The 21857-nt window shown below is 40.9% G+C and overlaps 1 protein-coding gene across 1 annotated transcript in view; it reads right to left on the bottom strand.

The window, feature by feature from the left end:
- MBOAT1 (membrane bound glycerophospholipid O-acyltransferase 1) overlaps positions 1-21531 on the bottom strand; it is a 56842-nt gene extending 35311 nt beyond the window's left edge. The window contains exons 1-2 of the mRNA XM_084507665.1: positions 21344-21531; positions 54-199 (exon numbers count right to left, since the gene is read on the bottom strand). Coding sequence (XP_084363791.1) covers positions 54-199; positions 21344-21523 — 326 coding nt within the window. The 5' untranslated portion in view covers positions 21524-21531. The remainder of the gene's footprint in view (positions 1-53; positions 200-21343) is intronic.
- Positions 21532-21857: the final 326 nt, after the last annotated feature.

The following is a 21857-nucleotide window of genomic DNA, read 5'->3' as shown; positions in this document are numbered from 1 at the left end:
AGTTTAAAAATATTTTCACACAAGCCTTGTCTACTTGGTGATTAAATACTCACCACCCAAAGCAGAAGACAGCAAAGTATATTCCAAAGAGGGTGGCAAATGCATGGCGAACAGCAGAGCTGGCATGACTGGGACCCAAGTAAATACGAAACCAAAAGGCAGCCAAAAGGGCAAACAGTTGACAGGCTACAAAATTGATCTGTAAGAGAAGACAAAAACAAAAAAAAATATTTTAATTCTTGGAGGTGGAGGAGGAGAAGTCTCTCCATTCTCAGAACAATAAAGAACAGAGGTAGGAAAGGGAAAAAAAAAAAAAAAAGAGAGAGAAACTAATTTTTCTTTGTTTCTCTGAACTCTCATTTGTGAGCCCAAGTGGTGACTCTCCACCCCTCTCTGCCCTCCTGGTGCAAGGCAGAGGCCAGGAAGCAGACCAGCCTGGGCCCTAGACAGATGGAGTTAATTTAATTTATTCATCCGCCATCCTTTATTATTATTTTTAATTCACTCTGAGCTCTCCAGCAGCGTGTCATCCTAGACCACACAAAGCTAAATAGTCTACAACATATTAGCAATCACTTGGATTAGAGGATTATCTGAAACTATCAATCCAGGAGAGAAGGATATATTACTCTTGGACACACTGGCTGTCCAGAGGTTGTTGGCTTCAACCATTCTTGTCAAAATACATCTACAATGTGTTTAATGAGATGGTAGAGCCCCATATGGATTTTATTCTGGTGGACTACATCCAAGATGGTGCTGTTCAGTCAAACACTTTTATTAAAGGTTAGTTGGCTATATTACTGCCTGCACCACTGAAATCAAGGAACTGCAGCAATGCAATACAATAATGCAATTATTTAAATACTTGGATTCACTTAATTTTAGTTCTTTGGAGCAGGAACACCTATAAATATTATTTATCTACTTATTTACCGTTCCTGTAAATTACCAGCATTTGCAAATAGAAGATATTACAGAACTACACCTAAAAGCAAGGAGTTGGGCGTGTCTTATCATGACAGTACTTTATGCTTTCTTTGAATATAACAGTTCTTACTTTTTAAATCTTACACAGAAAATAAAGGAACACAATGGCACCGGTCTCACAAAACCAAAATTCTGCAGCATAAATTCCAAATACTCATTTGGCCTGTTGCAATACAGTTACACTCAAAACACTACATCCACATCCTCTCTCTCCCCCTTCCACAGCATAAAGGCTGAAGGGAGCACATCACTATTGGGCTGTTCTGACTTCATGCTCCCTACACATGCTTCCACAAACAATGAATGCACGGAAATGACTATTCAGTGAACCTTAAGGCCACCTCAACCTGTTCCCACTTATGGTCATATTTGTACATCCAGGGAAGCTCAATTTTGCGGTATGCAGAGCCTCTCTCATTCAGTGTACAGAAAGAAGGAAAGAGCAAACAGTCCAAGAAACCAGTTGTTTAAAAGACAATATCCCCTTCTGTGCAGCATTATTCATGGATGTTTTACACCACTAAAGAATGTTAAAGTAAGCAATCTTTTTTTTTTTTTTTTTTTTTAAACTTTCATCTACTCACTATATGTTCAGTCTGAGATGTTAATGATGGGACATCAGCAAAATTAAAGTGCAAGGTCCCACAGCAGACACACTCATAACAGCATTTATGTGGCTAAGACAGGTAACCATAGCAGCAGCAGAAAGCAAGCAGCAGCGACTTCATCACAAGCTAACACACAGTATATAACAGCACAGCAGCCTTGTGTACATATCCTGTCGCTAGCCCACACCATTGCTTCTTCAGAGCATGCATTAACTGTGCTACTGGGATTAAAGGTAGCAGGGGCACACCAGCCATGTCACTATTACATCTACACTTTGTTGCACAGATTCACCAAGACAATTTCTTCCTTATGCTGCTTTTGCAGAAGTTGGGGTAAATACTTGTACCGGGATAAAAGCAAAAGCACACCCTTTATGCTTTGGTTTGTCTTATAAACTATAGTCTTGGATTCTCTCCCACAAAATAACTATCATCCACAGTTTGGTTTGTAGCACCTTCAATTTGTACAGCATGCAACAGGATGCCTAATATCAAGATGCCAGCTCCACCTCTTCAAACATCTGTGGTAGAAGCACGCAGGGTGTGCTGGAAGGTCATAATGCTTCTGGAGAAAACAACATGAACACTGTGCACAAGATACATGTTTATAGTAACACATACACATTACAAACAACATGATTGGTTATAAAGGATTCATCAACAGGGGGAACAAAACACTAATAAACACATAAGCCAGGTAAATATAACAATTACTGATAAAACCTTTCTGTCACCCATCAGCTATCTGGTACTTGTTGGGAAAAAAAAAAAAAGGGAACAAGCTTGAGTACTGAGGAATATTTCTTGTACCTTTCCCACTGGACATTTGCACTTGGAATTCAAACACGGCATCTGATTTCTGTGTGGTTTAGCTGAACAGAGCACCCTGAAAGATCTAGAACACAATTTACTGCAAGACTGGCTTTTAGAGATGCTGAGTAACTGCAGAATACTTCTAGTGATCAGTCTCTAATGAGTTTACTTGAGCCAAGCTGAAAGCACAGATAAACCAAACCAAATCTCTTCTTAACTCCACCATGTCACAAAGAGGGGGGGCAGTTGTTTGTTTCTTGGGTTTGGGGAACGTAAGACAAATGCAAAAGTACCAGCAAAACTGGGGAACTCCATTCCAAGTGCTGTGAGAATTCAATCTGCCTGGAAGGCTGAATTCCTTGTTTAAAACTGAGCAGTGCCTCTGCCACCAGACCTGGTCTATTACTCTACAGAATAACAGAGTGATGTGATAGCTTTTTGTATGACTGCCACCTCTATTTAATTATTTATACCTAACCGTTTTAAACACATGCACTCACACACTAACACTGCCAATTCATTTGACAGTGATTTTACTACATTCCATTTAACATGCCTCTTATCCTTCACGATGCATATTTAAGGTGCTGAAGTGAACATATCCCTGAGAGTTTAAGAAACGCTGTACTGGATCACAAGCAAAGTAAGAGTCACACTTTCCTGTGCTACCTAAAGGGGAAAGAGTTCATATTACTCCTTTTTGGTTATTTCCACTGTTGCTAAAAACAATTTGTTGACAGTAAATTGAGGGCTTCTGAACTTGGATGGATGGTGTCCACATAAAAATGACATGGAAACAGAAAAGAAATTATATGGGAATTATTCCTTCAATTATCTCTCATCATGACCCATCATTATAAGTCATTTAACCCTTGTTTTTTTATGCTAGTCACATATATTCAGTGTTGTTCTTAATTTTTTTTTCCACATCAATTTTGCTAGCAGAAAAGAAACACCTTTCTTTTTTACACAGTCATTTTCTTCCATGGTCCAGCAAGTAAGATGTAATAAATCAGAGCCCATGGTACATTGCCAAAACAAGATACTATCTTCATTTTCCATGATTAAACTTTGGAGGATGTAAAGCCTATCTCATCACAGTATCCTGCACTGACATCTGGAAGACCTGCATCTGAGTCACAGCCAGCTGAAGGCAGCCTTACAATGCAGAAACAAGATATCTGTAATTTTGAAGAGAGAGAAAAACTGGAACAGATACAGCCCAACTGAATTGATAGTTATTGTCGTCCGGTTAATGAATTCTTTAATATCTAATAGTCTTGACTTTAAAAATTCAGGTGGCTCCAGAGCATGTAAACACCAGGTATGAACAAGGAAGAAAAATAAATCTTTGTTCCATCCTTTTATCCATTCAAATTCTCTAATAGCATTAACACAAAATGATGTTCAGTCTGCAAATCTGAATTTTACACAAAACTATCACTCTGGTCAAAACAATAGAATAAGCATGGATGATGTTGACACAAGAATAACTAAACATAACATGACTTCAAGATCCCCATACAGTTCTTCACACTAAAATCAAATCCCTTGAAGGACATAAAAGGTTCATTCCAAATTCATCAAACATTTGGAGCTTCTCCCATTTTTAACAGGGTAAAACCAACTTGGCAAATATTGAGCTGGTACTGTAGAAAGGGGAAACACTAACTCCTTCAGTTACCTTCTCAGTTATCTCTATCAACATGCAGGGTGCATTACATGGGGAAGTCACCTCCAACTTCCTAACCTTTCTCAGAAAAAAAAAATGAAATAAAACAAAAAAATTCTTGTCTTATCTTTTACTGGGTCTCATTAACCATCTGCAGTGGGACACTTTTATGGGCCAGTTGGCAAGTCACAACATCAAAGTTCCAAATATCTGGCATTAGATACCTGTCTCTAAAAATGTCAGCATCTGGAAGAAATGAACCCCCTGCCAACAACGCTGAATGGGAACAAAGATCACCTTTTGTTCTGGAGGAAAACTGGCTTGGGGGAATAGCAATTTGCCACACTTCACTTCCAGAAAAAGACAGGTGAATATGTAGTTTGGTGTACTGGAAAATGATTGTGGAAAACAAACAAACAAACACCAACAACAATGAAAACCAGAAATCTTACAAGGATAAAAAGGAAAGTCCTTTTCTTAGGTTGAAGTTCTTGAGATGGAAAACAGAAAACATGGCAGGAGGCAAAACCTGGCTTTACATCCTTTCACCAAGTCATGACAAATAGTCTTGGCTACTGCTCACCACAGTTCAGGGTAGGCTACTAATCATCCACTTTGGGAAGCTTCATTCCACTCATCCCACAATCCTTGCATCTGCAAATCTCCCTATTTAACAAAATGGTAATAGACATTTGAGGATTGCTAGATCATACTTGCGGAAGAGACAACAAGCTTAAGCAAGTAGTCTTTTATTTTAATGCTTTTAATATTTTCCTTAAGTATCAGGAAGAAACACCCTACATTCTGTTCTGACCACAAAAATACTTTGCTTTTCCTTTACTGCTTTCTTCCTGCATTATACTAGCAGAAAATCTGATCTCATTTTCCAGAAATCTAGGACGATATAACAAATTGACCACAGAGTTCTCTCCAAACTCCAAATGGCAATTAAGTTCATTACTCAAAACGGACAGTCCTCTGTATGCAAAAATCTTATTAATGCTACTAATTTGAGTTACTTCTCATTCACTGTGAAAATCAATACAATAAGTCACCCTGCTAACTTGTCACTTGTTTGATGACATGGTGTTGATGCATCCCCTGCAACATATAGCCCTTGCGCAAAAGCAGGCTTGATGCATGTTCATACATGCTCACAGACAGAGGTGCAAGTGAGTTCTGCACAGACAGACAAAATATTCCCAGCTGGCATTCAGGTCCATGCCAGCTTCATTGGACAACAGATAATGCAGATTGTCCTCAGAATATAGATAGCACAGAAGATACCTCTGCTCTTCTCCTAGGCCTTGAGCTTACCAGCAAACTGAAGAATAAGGCTTTAAGTCTACCATTCACCAGCAGAACTGGAGAATAAGGCTTTAAATCCATTGCACAAAGAAAGTGTGCAGTTTAAAAATGACATCATAGCCCATGGTCAAGATACTAAGTATTTGCTGCTGTCTACTAGTGAGGTACTGAGCAATAGTTTAAGAGACTGCTACAAGGTTGTTTTTTTTTTTTATCTTGTAAATTAGCATCTCTTCTCTACTCATTAACCAACTTACCACAGAACACCAAACAGCTGTTTTCAGTACTTGGAAAAGCATAAGGAAGCATATTAATAGAAACTACTGACGGCAACATCAACTTCTTCTCAAGTCATACCACTGCCTGTGGAGTCCAATAGTGGTAGTCTTTTTTGAACAATTGAAAAAATGAATTGAAAAAAAATATTTTTAATGGGGAATGCTATAATAAAACATTCCTCTTCACTGGAGATCAGCCTCATCTTCCAGTAAGGTATCATGCTTGCAAAGAAAAAACGAGCATTAGAGAAACGCAGTAACTTGTTTTTCTCTTTTTAAAAAATTATTTTTCACATAACCAAGGACAGCTGGCAAACAACATGTTTAAGTTCATTTTGTTGGAGATGCTTCTACTTTGATGTTGAAAAATAGACCTGCTGTTCTGATAGCATTTCGTAACATCCAAATTGTGATATTTGAAATGGGTGTGTCAAGATTTTCTCAAAGATATGTGATACTTTGTGATTTTTTTTCAAAATATTTTGATCTTCCAGACTATTTTTATGAACCCTAAGGACAAATATTCTCTGCAGAGATCACTTTACTATGCAGGGAAGTGGCAAACACCCCAAAAAGAAGGGCAGTATCACAGAAATCATGTCAGGTTTCTCATTTCTCTGAATTTGTGTTGTAGGAGCCCTGTGGAAGATTTTGAAGCAAAGCAAACAGTAATCTGAGAAATACCTCTCCTGAGGGAAGGAAGAGTACATGCATGATTCATTTCAGATTACAGGCCTCTTCGGCAGTAGCACTAAGTTCTTATAGCCCTGGCCTTTTTGCTGCTGATGTATGCTGAATATGGAATTGGTAAAGTTGAATATGCCAAATCGACTGCATTTTGGCCTGTTGTGCTGTTTTCATGGATGAATTCTGCTGTTTCCCTACTTACACAGTCAAATATCCTTCCGTGATTTAGACTATAAACTTGAAACAGATGTTCTTTCTGGATTACCTCTACAAAGCCACCAGCAGAATAATCACTAGCAGGACACACAAATAGAGCTACAGAACAGATTAAATTCTGTGACATCAGAAATTTAAAAAGAAAAAACAGATAAGTAAAAAGTCTGGTAAGTCAAGCCTACATCATAGTGCAGAGTTAGACATTCATACATACAGTTTCAATGGCTGATACATTTAACACGTGAACCAGATCCAAAGGCAGCCTTTAGCTTGCTGTCAACAACTCTTGCACTGAACTGTATTGACTCTGTATGTTGAACAGATGTTTAAGTAGTGATCATTTATGTGCAGTGATGTTCTGCCACTACCTGCAAGTCGGTAATTACTGTTCTCTCAGTGTCTAATGCCAAAACATAGTGTGATGAAATTCCTTTGTACCTGAGATAGCCAGCACTAAATTCTACTTATAATAGAAGCAGCAGTAAAATCAAGCAAGCTGGAACTTTTACTCATTCAGGAATTAAAATAAAATAAAATAAAAACAACTCAGAAGACCTTCAGGCTGTTATGAGAGCTGCTTCATTTCTTCAGGCTACGCAGCAGTGAGGCAACACTGTAATTACAGCACCTTTTACCCAAAAAGCGTACTTTAAACAGAACAACTTGACACACCTCTGTGCAGCTACTGCATTGCATGATATAATATGGCAGATGTCTAAAAGGAAAACTACAGCTATCAGGTCGAAGTATGGAGGATATTTTAATCAGAAAAGAAAAAAAAGAAAGATGAGTTAAATGTAGTTATCCAAACAAGAATTTTAACAGCAAAAAGAACTAGGACCACCAGCCTTGTGTTTTTTTACAAAAGCTTCTAGAGGAAGTAGTAAGTCACTAGGATCTTACACTTCCCATAGGAAAAATGGCATCTTCTATTTTCTACCTTCCTTGCTTAAGCACCAGATTCATACTAAAGTGGAGGGAACAGATCTGCTTTGGCATCACGTTATTCCAGCACTCCAGCTCTTCTCAGAGGATCCACTCAGAAGACCCAATTTAAGCATACTTCAAGGTAGAAGAGAGATGCTGAAGTGAAAATGAATGGAAACAAGGAAAAGAACAACTCCAGAAGAGTAAAACACAACAAAGCAGAGACATTGGTGCCTGTGAAGCTTCCTCTGAAAGTCCCCACAGCACTGGGTATCACCCATGGTAGAGACATCACAGCATTGCTTCCCTCCTTCCTCTGCCAGTTGCAGGGTTCAGGCATCTAATTTGAGTTTTTGTATTCTATAGTAAACAACTTGACAGTAACACTGCTAAGATATCATCAACACAGATCTGCATTTTTTCCCCAGATTCAGAGGTTTGATTTTTAAAAACTTAGAACGCAGCACAGCAAGTCAAGTACCTTTCTGCCTTGTCTGTGTAATAGACGTGATTTATTCAGAATACAGAGGAGGAAGACAATACTTAGGCATATATGTATACCCAGCCATCCTGCTGGCATGTCTGTCTGTGGCTTCAATGCAAATTATATTCCCCAACTACCAATGGAAGCTGCATGAATATAGGAATGGTACAACGCTTAGAGAAATGCTTCTCAAGTCCCAGCTCAGCAGCATGCTTAACTTTCAGGCCAGATGAAAACCTAGTGCCCATACATATCCACCAGTTTAAAAATAAAGCAGAAGGCTTCAAGTGCAATCCTGCACTAGAATGGGAACTGGCAAATCTAAAATAGTTTGCCCCATTTTTGTTGTTGCAATGTCTGTGCAATTCTATTTTCAGTTCCTTTTCTATAGAAAAATATGTCACACCATAGAAGTACACACCAACAAACCGAGCAGTTTTATTCACAATGATATCCCAGTGAGTGAATGCTATGAAAGAAACAAACATCCGCAAGGGAAAAAAAGCGCCAACTTCATGAGTTATTCTACGTGAAAAGAAAGTTATTGTCCTGTCCCCCCAAAATCCCGAAGGAACTGTCAGCACTGTGATAAATTTAAACCCATTGTCCTTGGAATAAAGTGCCTTGATCAAAGACTAAGACTTTCAGACATATCAGTGGTATTACGTTAGAATTTATTAGGCCCTTACACATCTAAATCTGGAACATCGTGTATTAAACTTTAAATCATTCTCTTAGTAACTTAAGACAAAGGCACTGTAAAAAAAGTAGCATATTAGGCTATGATTTAAAACTGTATGAAAGGACTTTGCTAAAGGAAGGTGTAGAATTTTTCTTTCCAAACACTGATGTCACTATCAGAGCCAGCCCATCAGAATTTCTTTATTGTTAATGGGGAATTCCAGGCTGCAATTAATCTACTCCTAAAACATAAGTCTGAACCAGGTCCTTCTACTGCCAATAAAAGGAATGGAGATGAATAAACTTAGCCACAGAAATGTACACTGCAGACTTAGGAAGATGAAGAGCAGCAATACTCCATGCATTAACAGAAAGAGGAAAGAGTCTCCGGACCATGATACAGGACTTCCATTTCATTGTAAGAGGTGGGATTGCCAAAAATGACCTACAATTCCTGGTGCTCACCCCACTTTTTGGTTTACCATTTAAAGCCAATTTAAAATAGCATAACATATCAGGAGCAGGTGTTCTGCAATAAACCAAGCCCACTTCAAGTGCTTGAAATAGAGTTAGGAAAAAAAAAATATCAGAAAATAATGTGCCCGTGTATTTACTGCCCAGTACGTGTGGAAGAGACACAGGTAACAATGCTCCTCTGTCCCAGGTGTTGTCAAACACCACCAGCTTCCTGCTTCTGCAGGCAGATGTTGCAAACCTCAACTCTTCCCTAAGTAGCTGTGCATCTCTGAAACACCCAGTAACAACACCTGCAGAAGAAGGGAATGAAAACTGGTGAGCACTGAAGAAAACGTTTCAAGCTGAGCTTAAAAACAATCCCTTCAGGGCACACCAACACAGACAGGTGAAGATCTATGTTCTTCTGCTCACAGTCCAGCCTAGCAAGACATGGGGCACAGACCTCAGGGTGCCACCAAACCCTCTCTGACACTGCAGAGCCACAGCATTTACTGAAAGGTACTGAAAATATTCCCAGCTACCTTCCAGCATGGATATCCTGCTGGCAAAAGAGGATACACAAAGATTTTGGGAAGCCATCAGTAAAGGCAACTGACAGGTTTTTCCACAAGAGAGGAAAAAGGAACATGATACCAGGGGAGGGGTGTATACGCTGAGCCACCTTTTTTGTAGTAACCTCTAGTCATAACCATTCATTTGATTGGGAAATCACATTTTCAATTTCTATTTAGGCAATTATCTTTGCAAACATAACAACTAGTAACTCTCTTTCTTTGTTTCTATTTTCTGGAGTTGCATGCAGAGTCTCCCATTCTCACCCCATACTTTGCTTCTACTGGCAAATACATTTTTCCAGATAACCTTTTTCTTCACTTTTTTATCCTTTTTCCAGAAGACCACGTTTTCTTTATTATTATTATTATTATTATTATTATTATTATTATTATTATTATTATTATTATTAAAAGGGACAATCATATTTCTCCTATTCCTTTGCTATACTGGTGACTGTGTAGAATCAGCAAGCCTCAGTAAACTGCCAACAGCTGATATTTGTTTTTACAATCATGAGGTTTCAGTCATAAAATACTACTCTTCCTTATTATTCTACAGTTTAAAAGGTAAAATTATTGCTCTGTGGTATTTAACGTAAAATGTGTTTATCTAACCTTCATTTATGCGGGCTGCAGACTTATTTTTAATCCCTTCAGAACCGTGGCAGGAAGAGAAGCCACCAATAAAACATGTACAGCTACAATATCCTGTTGTGACTGTTCTTCCTTTCCCTTTTTTTTTTTCTTCTCTTCTCAGAATTTGCAGCATACTCCAGCATTACACTCATTTATTTTGGATCTTGAACCATGCAAGAGGATAAGAATGTAGCCAGCTGTTGAGTTATGCCTGTGTTACAAGCACCTTACATCTACAGCAAATATCTCTGGAAGCTGGAGTTTGGAACTTGTCTAATTTTAGGTGCCTAACTTCAGACATTGACTGAAAAAGAATAACTTAAAAGTGACAACCACTGAGGACTTCCTGCAAGTCGAACATCTCACTGTCACTAAACTAAACTATCTGGAAATCATTAGTACTTTGCCAAAAAGTTGTGCCCTGAATGAATTCCAGGGGCTTCTCCCTCTCTCCCACACAAAAAGCAAAGCAAAAAAAAAAAAAAAAAAAGTTTCCTAGTTTTCAAACTTAGCAACCAAAACAAAACAAAACAAAAACTACAGGAAAACACACAGCGTAAGTGTCAATTGCTCAATAAGAAATGTAAACAGTTAAAAAAAAAAAAAAAAAAAAAAAAGAAAGAAAGAAAGAAACTTTGATTTTGCTACAAATTAGGCTTCACTTACAATATACTACATTTAAGGGAAAAAAATATTTTTTTTTTACCTTCCCTCAAACATGCCGCCTTTTTTGTATACCCCCCCAGAGGTCCATACTGTATATCATTCAGCAGATCTTTTGGGTTCTAACACCGACATTTTCCAAAGATAATTGCTACATCAGGAAGGGGAAAAGAAAACACACCCACTTTTGCATTAGTTAGTCACAGTATTAACGCTTTTCCCCAGAAGTACTTTTGCCATGCTTATGAGTCAGCAATAGCAGAAATCTAACTTGGTTTCCTCTGCAAAGGAGAGCAACCACTAGGCAACATGAGTATGTCTCTTTTTTTTTTTTTTTTTTCCCCTTTAGCAGTTTGGAGGAAAGAAAAGAATGCCCTTATATCTTCATATTATTAAAGTGAGCTATGCAGTGACAAGCGACTTAATGTCAAAAAAAAGATGAAAAAAAAAAAAAAAAAAAAAAAAAGCACAGCAACAAATGTCCAGAAACTCCAAACCAGCTCTTCTCAATCTACATTACAAACATGAAAACAGGTGGGGGAAAGAAATTCAACAATCATTTAAGTTGCATAAATAATTATAACTTCTTCAAACAAGCTCTTTATGCATAAAGCCTAAAAAAAAAAAAAAAAAAAAAAAAAAAAAAAAAGCTTTGAAAAAACTAGTACAGTGCATGACCTGCACGGCTAGCTTGCAAAATTTATTTTAACCTCTCTTTCTACTACAGCATTTTTTACTAGTAACATCTAGCTACTTCAGAAGCACTTTGAGAAAGTATTTCAGGTTTCAATTATTTATTTATTTAAGCAAACCTAAGCTATCTTAAAATACAGATGAAGTTTCTCCCACTGCTGTATCAGTCTCCCTGATGCTGGAAGGCACCCAAACAACAGGTAGTATGTACTTTGTACCAGACGAGGTAAAGGGGTCTCAGAAGGGGATGAAAGAGACAGGGATCCCCACTGACTGCTTGATGCCTCTCGAGGACACAGTTAGTTCCACCTGCCAGCAAATAAACGTGGCCATTGGCCAGCCAGCATGCAGAAATAGCCGAGGAGATGGCAAATAGCTGATCCCAGATGTGGGTAGTGGAGTCACACCTGCCACTTAGGGTCTTCCAAACCTGCCTGGTACATTGCCCTCATTAGCAGTTGTGCTGAAAGACTGAAGTGTCAAAGAAAAAGAAAAAAGAGGAGGCAGAAATTGAATCAATTTCCTCCCAATAATTACTTGAGCCCTGAAATTCGTCTAATTTAAAGCCTGACTCAACTCTATCCAAGCCAGAAAAACAGGAAGTCCAACTGAGATAGCTAGGCAATTCAGGTAATGGCACACGTAAAATGTATGGTTGATTAACTGTTAGATGACAGACTAATGATCAGCATGTCAGAACCCCATCAAAGGATGAAGGAAGACTACACCAGACACCTGCTGCACCACATCAGAGAGAATGAATGTGCGGATCACAAAACTCCCAAATACAGTGGAAGAGATCTGCAGCATGAACTGAGCTGACAGGAGATGTTCACCATGCGGATAAAATAACCTATTAAAATCAGAAGAGACATATAAAAGGATACACAAGAGGAGAAAACATTGCAAAGCATTTAAGTGGACAGTGACTTTCTATATAAAATGACAGGATAGCTGTAGGCTGGGCTCCCCAAATGCAGGGCGATGGACAGGTGAGCCTTCTTGAGTGTCAACTACCTTTCCTACAGAGATCTTCTTCTCCCTGTTTTAACAGTGTAAAGAAACTCAAGCGATAAACACAGTGTCAAGTCGAGCCCTGGGAGGGGAACATGCCTCTGGCAGAGCCACTCGCCTGTAATGAGAGCAGCCGTGCTCCGGGCTGCCAGCAGTGGCTCGGGATCCCAAAAGCATCAGCAATACCAGAGGAAGAGCTGCCAGAAGCCGCTTACTGCAGAGGGGACAAACCCTGAAAGGAGCCAGCAAAATAATATGTACTTCCAAAAGCTTTCCCTTTTAAGCTGTTAAGTATTTCACTCTGGATACTCGTGTTTTTTCTATAAACATCCAAGTCCTCACTGGCTTTGGGCAAGTCCTTGGCCTTAGCAGCATCCTGTTGAAATGAGTTTCACAGCCCAGTTCTGGACTGTATGCAAAATCATTTGCATCACTGTTGAATCTGCAGCCTTCAGTGTTATCACATCTTTCTCTTCATGTGAACAAGCACTAGGAGATTGAAGAGAAAAAGCCCTATACTTCCTTTATACTGCTCACATATTCTTTCACCATGATCACCCTTAGAAGTTAGTTTTCTAAAGCAGACAGCCCACTTCGCTTTTGCATATTTAAGAAAATAAGTCTAACTTGTAATTTTTTGTCTTTTACCTTGTTCATGTTTTCGTTCTGGTTTCATGGCAAAAAATACCCATAGTTATCCTTCAGCCGACTGGTGCAACTGCAACCAGACAAAAACACGATTATGTCACCATTCGCCTTCTACTCTGGACCTTTCTTTGTTCTGATTTTATTTGCTGTTTAGCACGAGCAGACCCTCTCTAAAACTTTCTTTTTCCCAATTGCTGAGCCCATTTTTTTCTCTGCAATTGCAGGTTTGCAATCAGGAAGTAGTACCCTAGCAGAGAAGCAGCAGTACAGGTAACACTACAATAAAGTTACATACTCTGAATGAAATACTAGTAAGATCACTCTCTTAGGACTCTATCATATCCCACAACGTACCACAGTTTTATGCCTACGCTTTCAACTTAGTGGTATAAAACAGACCAAAAAAAAAAAAAAACACCACACACACACACAAAAAAAAAAAAAAAAACACACCACCAGAATGGAGTGTTATTGTTGCTGTGGCAACCAGAGACCACAAATTCTTGCCTCAAGAGAATATGCGTGAACACAAACACAGACACAAAGGTACAAACAGCTGTGGGTGCTAGCGGTGCCTATAACTCACTCTGGATGTAAAACACCATGCCATCAAAAATGATGCAATTCAAAGAACAACTCCTTTAACTTCCCAGTCACAGTATTCAAACCATTTGTCTGCTCTGTTTTTTCCTTGTCTTTGACACAGCATACTTTGTAAAACTTTCCCAGAAATGCTACAGCAGAAGAGGTATAAATGCAAAGTAACTTAAACTAAGAAACAGCAGTATTTGTGAGTGAGCAAAGTAATTCTAAAAATGTCTCTCCTGCAACCAGATAAATCATTGATCAGCTGGAATTTGTTGGTGCAAATGCTGCAAAGCTAAAGAGCCAGTGATTGAAACTACCTTCTCCCTGAACTCATGAGATAAACAAAGTCAACACCATACCATTCTTTAACACTCCCATACTCTGATAACAGGAAGAAAAAAACCTACTTTCACTAGTTTATAATGCCACTTAAGCTGGGTGTAAGAGTTAATAATTAAATCTCTTCTACTCAACAGTACTTGGAAAAAAAAAAAAAAAAAGTTCAAAATAAAATTGGTATGTATGCGCATGAAAACAAGCACTGAAGTTATCTGAGAAATGTTGGGAGTGGGGGGTCCTCAAATGCCTTGTTTTTTTGCCCTGTCATCCTGCCTTCCCCATTCCTGCCCTATCTGCACAACAGTGCTGAAAGCCACTTGAACAAGAAACCACACAGATGAAGAAATTGCTCAAGTTGACCTAGAGCTGTTGTCACAAGATCAGGGCCTGTAGAAGGAGCAAGCAATCACCCTGTGCATGAAAGCCAGAAGCTGAAGATGCTTTCTTGGCTTGAGATAGGTATTTATTTATTTATTCATTGTTCTGCATGTTATCCAAAAGACTGATCTAAAGGATCAGTCCTTTGGACTTGTTTCCTTTCCCCTTTTTTTCCTCCCAGAGGTCTCCAGCCTGACTCACTTGCTGAACTGGAAGGCTGCAGAATTTAATCTGATACTGAACCACAAATTTTGAAGTTGCGAGTCCACAGGATCGCCAGATTTTTGTCTAGGATTTATTAGGCAGATACATGCACTCAGGTGTATCTGCCCTTTGTACATGTCATCTAGATAAGTAGCTCGAATGCTTCCAGAAGGCACCCCACTCACTTTAGCGTAACTTACAGCACACAGGACACACACAGCAGTTGTAGGCAAAATCCCTGTCATCCAGCAACCCCATCACACAGAAACACCCAGTAAGTGTTTAGAGTCCTCAAATACCATTTGCAAAAAAACATCCAGAAAGAGGCAGGTTATGTACTAGAAACCATGGAGGAATAATCATTCTAATATTTAGTATTTGTTTTCTCTACGACCAGACAGTACTGCTATCAGCGGATCGACTAACTTTCCTTCTAGTTGTTGGGAGCATTATTCCTGCTATTTAGAAAATACAGACGGCAGAATGCTTCAAGCTGGTAAAGCTGTCTAGTTAATGGTTAATGTTTCAAGTTTGGCTTTAAAAATTATTTTTCTTTTGGATATTTTATTAATAGAGGAATGATGGAGAGCAAACTATTTGGGAATTTTGAAATGTTTAAAAATAAATTTATCTAGTTCAGAAATCCACTTAGAAGTTTTGTGTACTCACATTGTTAAGATTACTGTTTTTTTACCTGAAAATTTCTTATCATGGGGGAAGTCTGAAACACTAAATATTGTTTCCACCCAACTCCGCTAAGGATGCAACATACTGTAAGCAGCCAAAGGAAATTAAAAAAAAAAAAAAAAATCACATCTGAAACTATGGTTTGTGTTTTTCTTTTTTCTTCGTACTCACCTATAGTTCTGCAAAGCTGTTTAAAATGCTTTAAGCCAGGAAGAAAAATAAAATAAAATAAAATAAAATAAAATAAAATAAAATAAAATAAAATAAAATAAAATAAAATAAAATAAAATAAAATAAAATAAAATAAAATAAAATAAAATAAAATAAAATAAAAATAAAATATTGTGAAAATTAACTTTCAAACCAAGGCCATAAGGAGGGAGAATTATCAAATCCCATCTTGCTCTGGGGAGTGACAAGCCAAAGGATTTTCCCTCAGCCCTTTATCTCCAAGTGCAGTTCTCCCTGCCTGCAGAGCTGCAACAGGGTGACCAAGCTGAACCCGATACAGAGCGGGCTGGATTCCACCTTATCAAAGTAACCAAACGAGCCTGACCAGTGCTGTGCTCTGAAGAAACCACCAAATTCATGTCAGGGGAATTGGCTGTGCCTACGTTAGCAAGTAATGTGGCCCAGAAAGAGCAGATCTGGAGAGAGAAGCAGGTAATGCCAAGGACCCCATGCTCAGATTACTCAGTGTGCCAAGTGGGGACAGTCAGGAGATTCATTCCCAAATTGTTATATTAGCTGCACATTAACAGAAATGCTCCCGCTATTAGTGGAGGATGGCAGAAATCTGTGCATCAGACTGTAACTCTAAGAGCAAGCCTGACTTTCTGGAAGCCCTCTGCCCTCTCACTAGACTACCTGAGGATCCAGAAGACCAAGTTTCATACCTTCAAGGACACCTGCAACTACTAAGTGACATATGGGATTTTTTTACTCTGAGAGAAACAAAGCCTGCTGACCTCAGACCCTTTACTTGGTTTTAGACAAATACAGGAGGTCAAATTCACCTCTGCACTGATGCCAAGCCCAGTGCTGCAGCTTCCCCTGCCCAGGGAGTACCAGCACCATTTTCAGCTTGGCAAGCCCCAAGAGCTGTCTGTTCTCACCTGTAACAGCAGCCAAGGAGCAGCCAGGGCATTAAATACCATGCCAGGCCAGCCAACACGCATAAATCCTAAGCATCAGGGGCTCCCCTGAAAGCACAGAGCCAGCTCTGTGCTTGGTGCCTAGACCCCAGTGCTGGTGCCCAAGCTTCATCACTACTTTAAACTGTCACAGAATAGCTGCAGAGCACTGGTAAATCACTCCTGATGTGATTAATTCATGGGGAAGGTTACAGGAAACTTTATGCAGCACTCTAATGCTTATTTTTCCAGGTCTCGCTTAACACAAATGAGAAGGAAAGTGCTTAAAAGGGGGAAAATTGCAAGCGGCTGATTCCCATTGCACTCTTGTCCCCTGCCAAATGAAAAACTTACTAGGACAGACTTTGTTTTCAAGGAACGAAGGGATATGGAAATATTTACACGCATAGTATCAAGACATCAGCCATGAGGTCAAAGACTCTGATGCCAAACTGAGGGAGAACATGTTGAAAAAGGCAATGCATGTTTCCAAGGCAGAGGAAAATGTGTATCGTTGCAATTGTTAATAATAACTGACCTGAACAAAAAGAAACACTTTGGAGACAGCCTTAATCCTTGGGAAGAGCTATGCCTCCACCTCAGGGCTGTCTCGGTAACATACAGCATCCCAGACCCTGCACAAGCAGAAGAGTGGCTTTGCTCTACACGCACAGAAAAGACGTGCAGAACCACGAGCACTACGAACTGTGCTCTGCTGGGGACCCAAAGCAGGGTCAGCCACACAGTGCCTCCATTCTTTAACAGATTGCTGTGTCCTTCAGGCCGTTATTGTAAAAAGCTAATGATTTCCTTTACAGACTACAGTTTTTCAGAATCTGGGTACCGAAAAGACAAAAAAAATCAAAATTAAAGCTGCTTTTAGCAACGTAAGTAACATCTCTTTGTAAATATGTATTAATACATTGATTTCATATTCCATTTTTCATTACTGTTTCTCAAATAACTGCAGGTTGCACAGCTTTCTTTTTTCCAGCTGAGGGCATGTCAGGCAGGGAGGCAGTAAATCTGACAGAGCTGCCGCAATTCAAAGCTAAAACACTGAATTTTCAATTGCAGGGTGACTGGCATTAGGAAATTAGAATAAAGCCAAGTTCATACCAAACCTGACCAGTTGCTGCTTCATCTTCAAGCAGCATTTTTCAGGTAAAAATCAGACATTAACTTCACTTTTCTTTTCAGTCAACTTCTATCTTCAGTTATCTTGCCTCAATCTGTAAAAAATTGCTTTTTTTTTTTTTTTTTTTCCCCCATCAGCACTACGTCTTCTAATGCTTATGTTAAAGACAGGTAAAGAAACCATCAGGCTCCCTGCTTAAGTCTGTCAAGTTCCTAGACAACTAAATTTTTATTTGTCTTTTTTGACCCCAAAAAACAAATTAGAAAATTTATGCAAATCAGTTGAGGACTAGTGAGTCTTCTGACAAGCTAAAACCAGGAAATGGGGAAGCAACACTGGAGTGAGAGCAAAACAGTAAGTTGAAAAACCGTTGCATTTAACAACCCCCCAATTTTGAGATCAGAATTTGTGTTGATGTTTGATAAAGAAAAAAAAAGTGCATATTTATCAACAACGACAATACCACCACAGTTCATGAGCAGGCTTTGAACTGTTCTTACTGAAGTAAGGGCATGAACACTTCTCTAATACTTCAGCTACTGCAGGGCCCAGATGCACGCCCTTCAGTCCCTCACAGAGTTAGCGTTTGATTCAAACTGTTGCCAAAACATGAATATGCAGGTCAGCTGTAGCGAAAGGATTAAAAGATAAGGTGCACAACTAGCAGCCAAAGCATCCCGTATTAGGTGTAAATGTATATTTTTCCCCTCGGGGGCAATGCAGCAGGCCCCATCAATGAAAACCCTCCAGTCAAAAACCCTCTGATATAAACACGAGAAGATTCTCATACACTGCTTTTTTGCGGGACGCTCCTTGAACACGACACATTTCCTTGAAAGTCAACAAACGTGGTACTGTTAGAGGCAGGTCAGGGTCAGGCCTGCTAAATGACATGGTTTGTTGTGGGGCAGCTGAGGTATGGCACCTGGGCAGCTGCTTCCAAGGCAACCCAGGGCACCAAGGAAGCTGTACTGCAAAATGACCCTGTCAAGTGAAACTTTTTTCAGTCATGTGTTTTAACCCCTTGAACCTGACCATCCGACTTCTAGAGATGCCCAGAGCTGAAGAAGGCATGGTAAAAATGCCGTATGGATAAATGATACCATTAAACATACTTTTATATACCTCTAGATTGTGCACTTATTTCTTTGCCGTATTTATATACAAATGCATTTTGCTTACAGAAATTACACTATTAAAAGTTTAATCCTTAAATTATCACATCTCACTGATTTATGCTAGAGGAAGATGTCCTAAAAGTCAGTGATTTAGGGTGCAAATGACCAAAAATAAAGAAGAAAAATTATATTTTGCCAAATGTCACTGTATAAACCTACTGGAGGGGATAGTGCTCCAGAATTAGTGATTTGTAGCATGAGTGACAAAAAAACAAAAAACAAACAATCAAAACAACCCCCTCTTTTTCCAAATGCTGTTGGAGGTGTGTCATTGACCTAGCAAGATATTTTTAGAACACAAGTCAGCTAAACTTCAAAGTCTGCTTTCATGGGATATGAGGATGAATTGAACACAACGAGTCTTTTCATCCTCTTTCAAGCTCATTAATCTTGTTACCGAATATAGCTCCTCCTTAAAAAAAAATGATATTTCAAGGTTAAATTCAAAGATAAATCATCCATTAAAGAGCCATGTAAATACAGTCTGAGACTTTGGGGCTATTTTAGCATCTAAAGCAGAAAACATTGCTATGTTCTCATGTGATACACTGTCTAGTAAATAAAAAATGAACAGCCTGCCAGGTACATCGTGCAGCTAGGAATTACACCCTCTGGCTTTTAAACCTATGTCACAGTTTGCAAAATGAAGAAAAAAAAAAAAAAAAAAAAAAAAACAATGTGAAAAATGACATTCTCAGGTTCATCCCTGCTTCCTATGGTTAGTGACACACTGGCTGCTTACTAGATGACAAAACATTTTCCACCTACCACGGCTGTAGCTTTTCTGACCTCGGCAATGAAAGGCTAACAATCACTACTTTCATTTGCCCGACCTTCAGCTCAACACTTTTTCTGATTTTTCTCATCGGCTGGAACCTCTCTCAGAGCACAGACCTCACAGAAAGAGGTCTGTGCAAAAGAAGTGACAAGCCCTCTGTGTTGAGGCGGCCACATCCAGCTTTCCTGCAGCTCTGTGCTCGCTTCACCTGCACACCTGGCACTGTGCTCTCCTGTTTTTGGAGGAGGAGGGACAAGAAAACCCAGCAGGCACGCACCCGCTGCCTGTCATCAGCAACTGGCTCAAACTGTCCCGGAGTCCTGGGACAGGCAGGGCACACAACCAGCTGCAGCGGCGCATCCTCTGGCCAGGAGAAGCATGGGGAGGATTTTCCCACTGCCAGCATCATCTTCATACCAGGGTGCTGAAAGCTTCAAAGGAAAAGCTGCAGGCCACCCAGTGGCATGGCTCAGTGACCCAGTCAGCCCAATCTTGGTGTGCTCCACACTGCTGCAAACAAGCTGGAGCAGCAAACGTACACTGCTCTGGGCCCCTTCCCTCCTTCCCTACTCATCAGTCACAGTGCACAGCACCTCGAACGGGAGGCAATGACCTTTCGTGTCCCTTCTCCTGAACTGTGGTATTAGCTGATTGATAATCATAAGCCTTTGTTGCTTCCAAGTTGTTGCATTGAGCAACAGATCTCTCTTTCATAGCAAAAACTTTCTATTAAAAAAAAAAAAAAAAAGGGGGGGGGGGGGGGGAATTAGCGTGTTTGGGGCTTTAATCTATGAAATGCTGTATTTCTTGCCCAACTTTAAAAACAAACAGCAGCAAAAAATGGTACGTAGCACCGGCTGCTCTGAACAGAAGAGAAAGCAGGTAACTGCCCATCTTCTGCTGACTTCTAGCAAGCCGTCCCAGGTGCCCGGCTTTCTCGGAGCACAGTTCAAGCTCCACAAACTTCCAGAGCGCACTTCCTCGTCGCTGGAAGAATGCAGGAAAAAAGGCAGCAGGTGCATGCAGGCTTGAAACAACAAAAGGAGGTGTGTGTGTGTGTGTGTGTGCAGGGTGGGGAGAATCAGCATTTTCTGCTGGAGGTCAGCGTAACCGGGAGGCTGTAAGCAACCCGGCAACGCCGCTGGCCGGAGCGCATTACTCCGGGAAGGGCTTTGTGCAGCTCGCTCTGCTTGGAAGCTGCTTTCCACGCTTCTCCGGACGGGCGCTCTGCAGTTCGCTTGCAGGGTGCTGGAGGAGCCGTGCCCGTGCTCTCTCCCCCGTGCACAACCCGGCACGGCACGGCACGGCCCGGAACCGTGCAGGCTGAGCAACCGGAGGCGTTACAAATCCCCCGCTGCTGCGACCTGCAGCATCCTCAGCACCAGGGGCTTCTGCCAGGGCGCTGCCGGAAAAAAACAACAGCTTCCCACCCAGGCAGCCGGCAAACCCAGCCACCAGCGCCTCCAGCTCGCCCCGGGGGGGGGCTGCACAGCCCTGCATATAGCCCAGCCAAGCCCAGCTCGGCTCACCCCGGCTCCCCACCCGGTCCCCCCGGGGGGGCTGCAGCTCACCTGGTCCAGCGGGATGCCCAGCAGCGCGCTCAGCGGGTGCAGCAGCGTGGAGCCGGTGGTGCGGTGCGGGGCTGCGGGCACCTCGGCCATGCTGCATCCCCGCCGGGGCACCTCCGCTCCGCACCCGGCACCCAGCACCCAGGACCCGGCACCCAGCACCCAACGCCCAGCGCCCGGCATCCAGCGCTGCCGCCGGGCCGCGGGGGGGCGCACGGCAGGGCGGGGACAGCGGGCCGGGGAGGGGCTCCCAGCCGTGCTCGTGCCCGTGTCCGTGCTCGTGCCCGTGTCCTGGGCTGAGATCCTCTGCATCCCGGCTTTGCCAGCCGAGCATCCTCAGCCGGGCGTCCCTTGCCCCATGCTGGTGCCGCCGGAGGTTGTAAGGGAGGATTGCCGAGCGCCCAGCGCTTTTGGAAACCCAGATGCAGTGACTTTTTTTTTTCCCGATAGGGGAAAAAATGAGGAAGGAGTGAGGGTTTTATCTGGTGCGATTAGCTTGCGAGTGAGATACGGTTAT

The sequence above is a fragment of the Aythya ferina genome, assembly GCF_964211825.1.
Source record: "Aythya ferina genome assembly, chromosome: 2".
In the NCBI taxonomy this organism is placed as follows: Eukaryota; Metazoa; Chordata; class Aves; order Anseriformes; family Anatidae; genus Aythya; species Aythya ferina.
The sequence above is the reverse complement of the archived record's forward strand: the minus strand, read 5'-3'. Positions and strand labels throughout refer to the sequence as shown.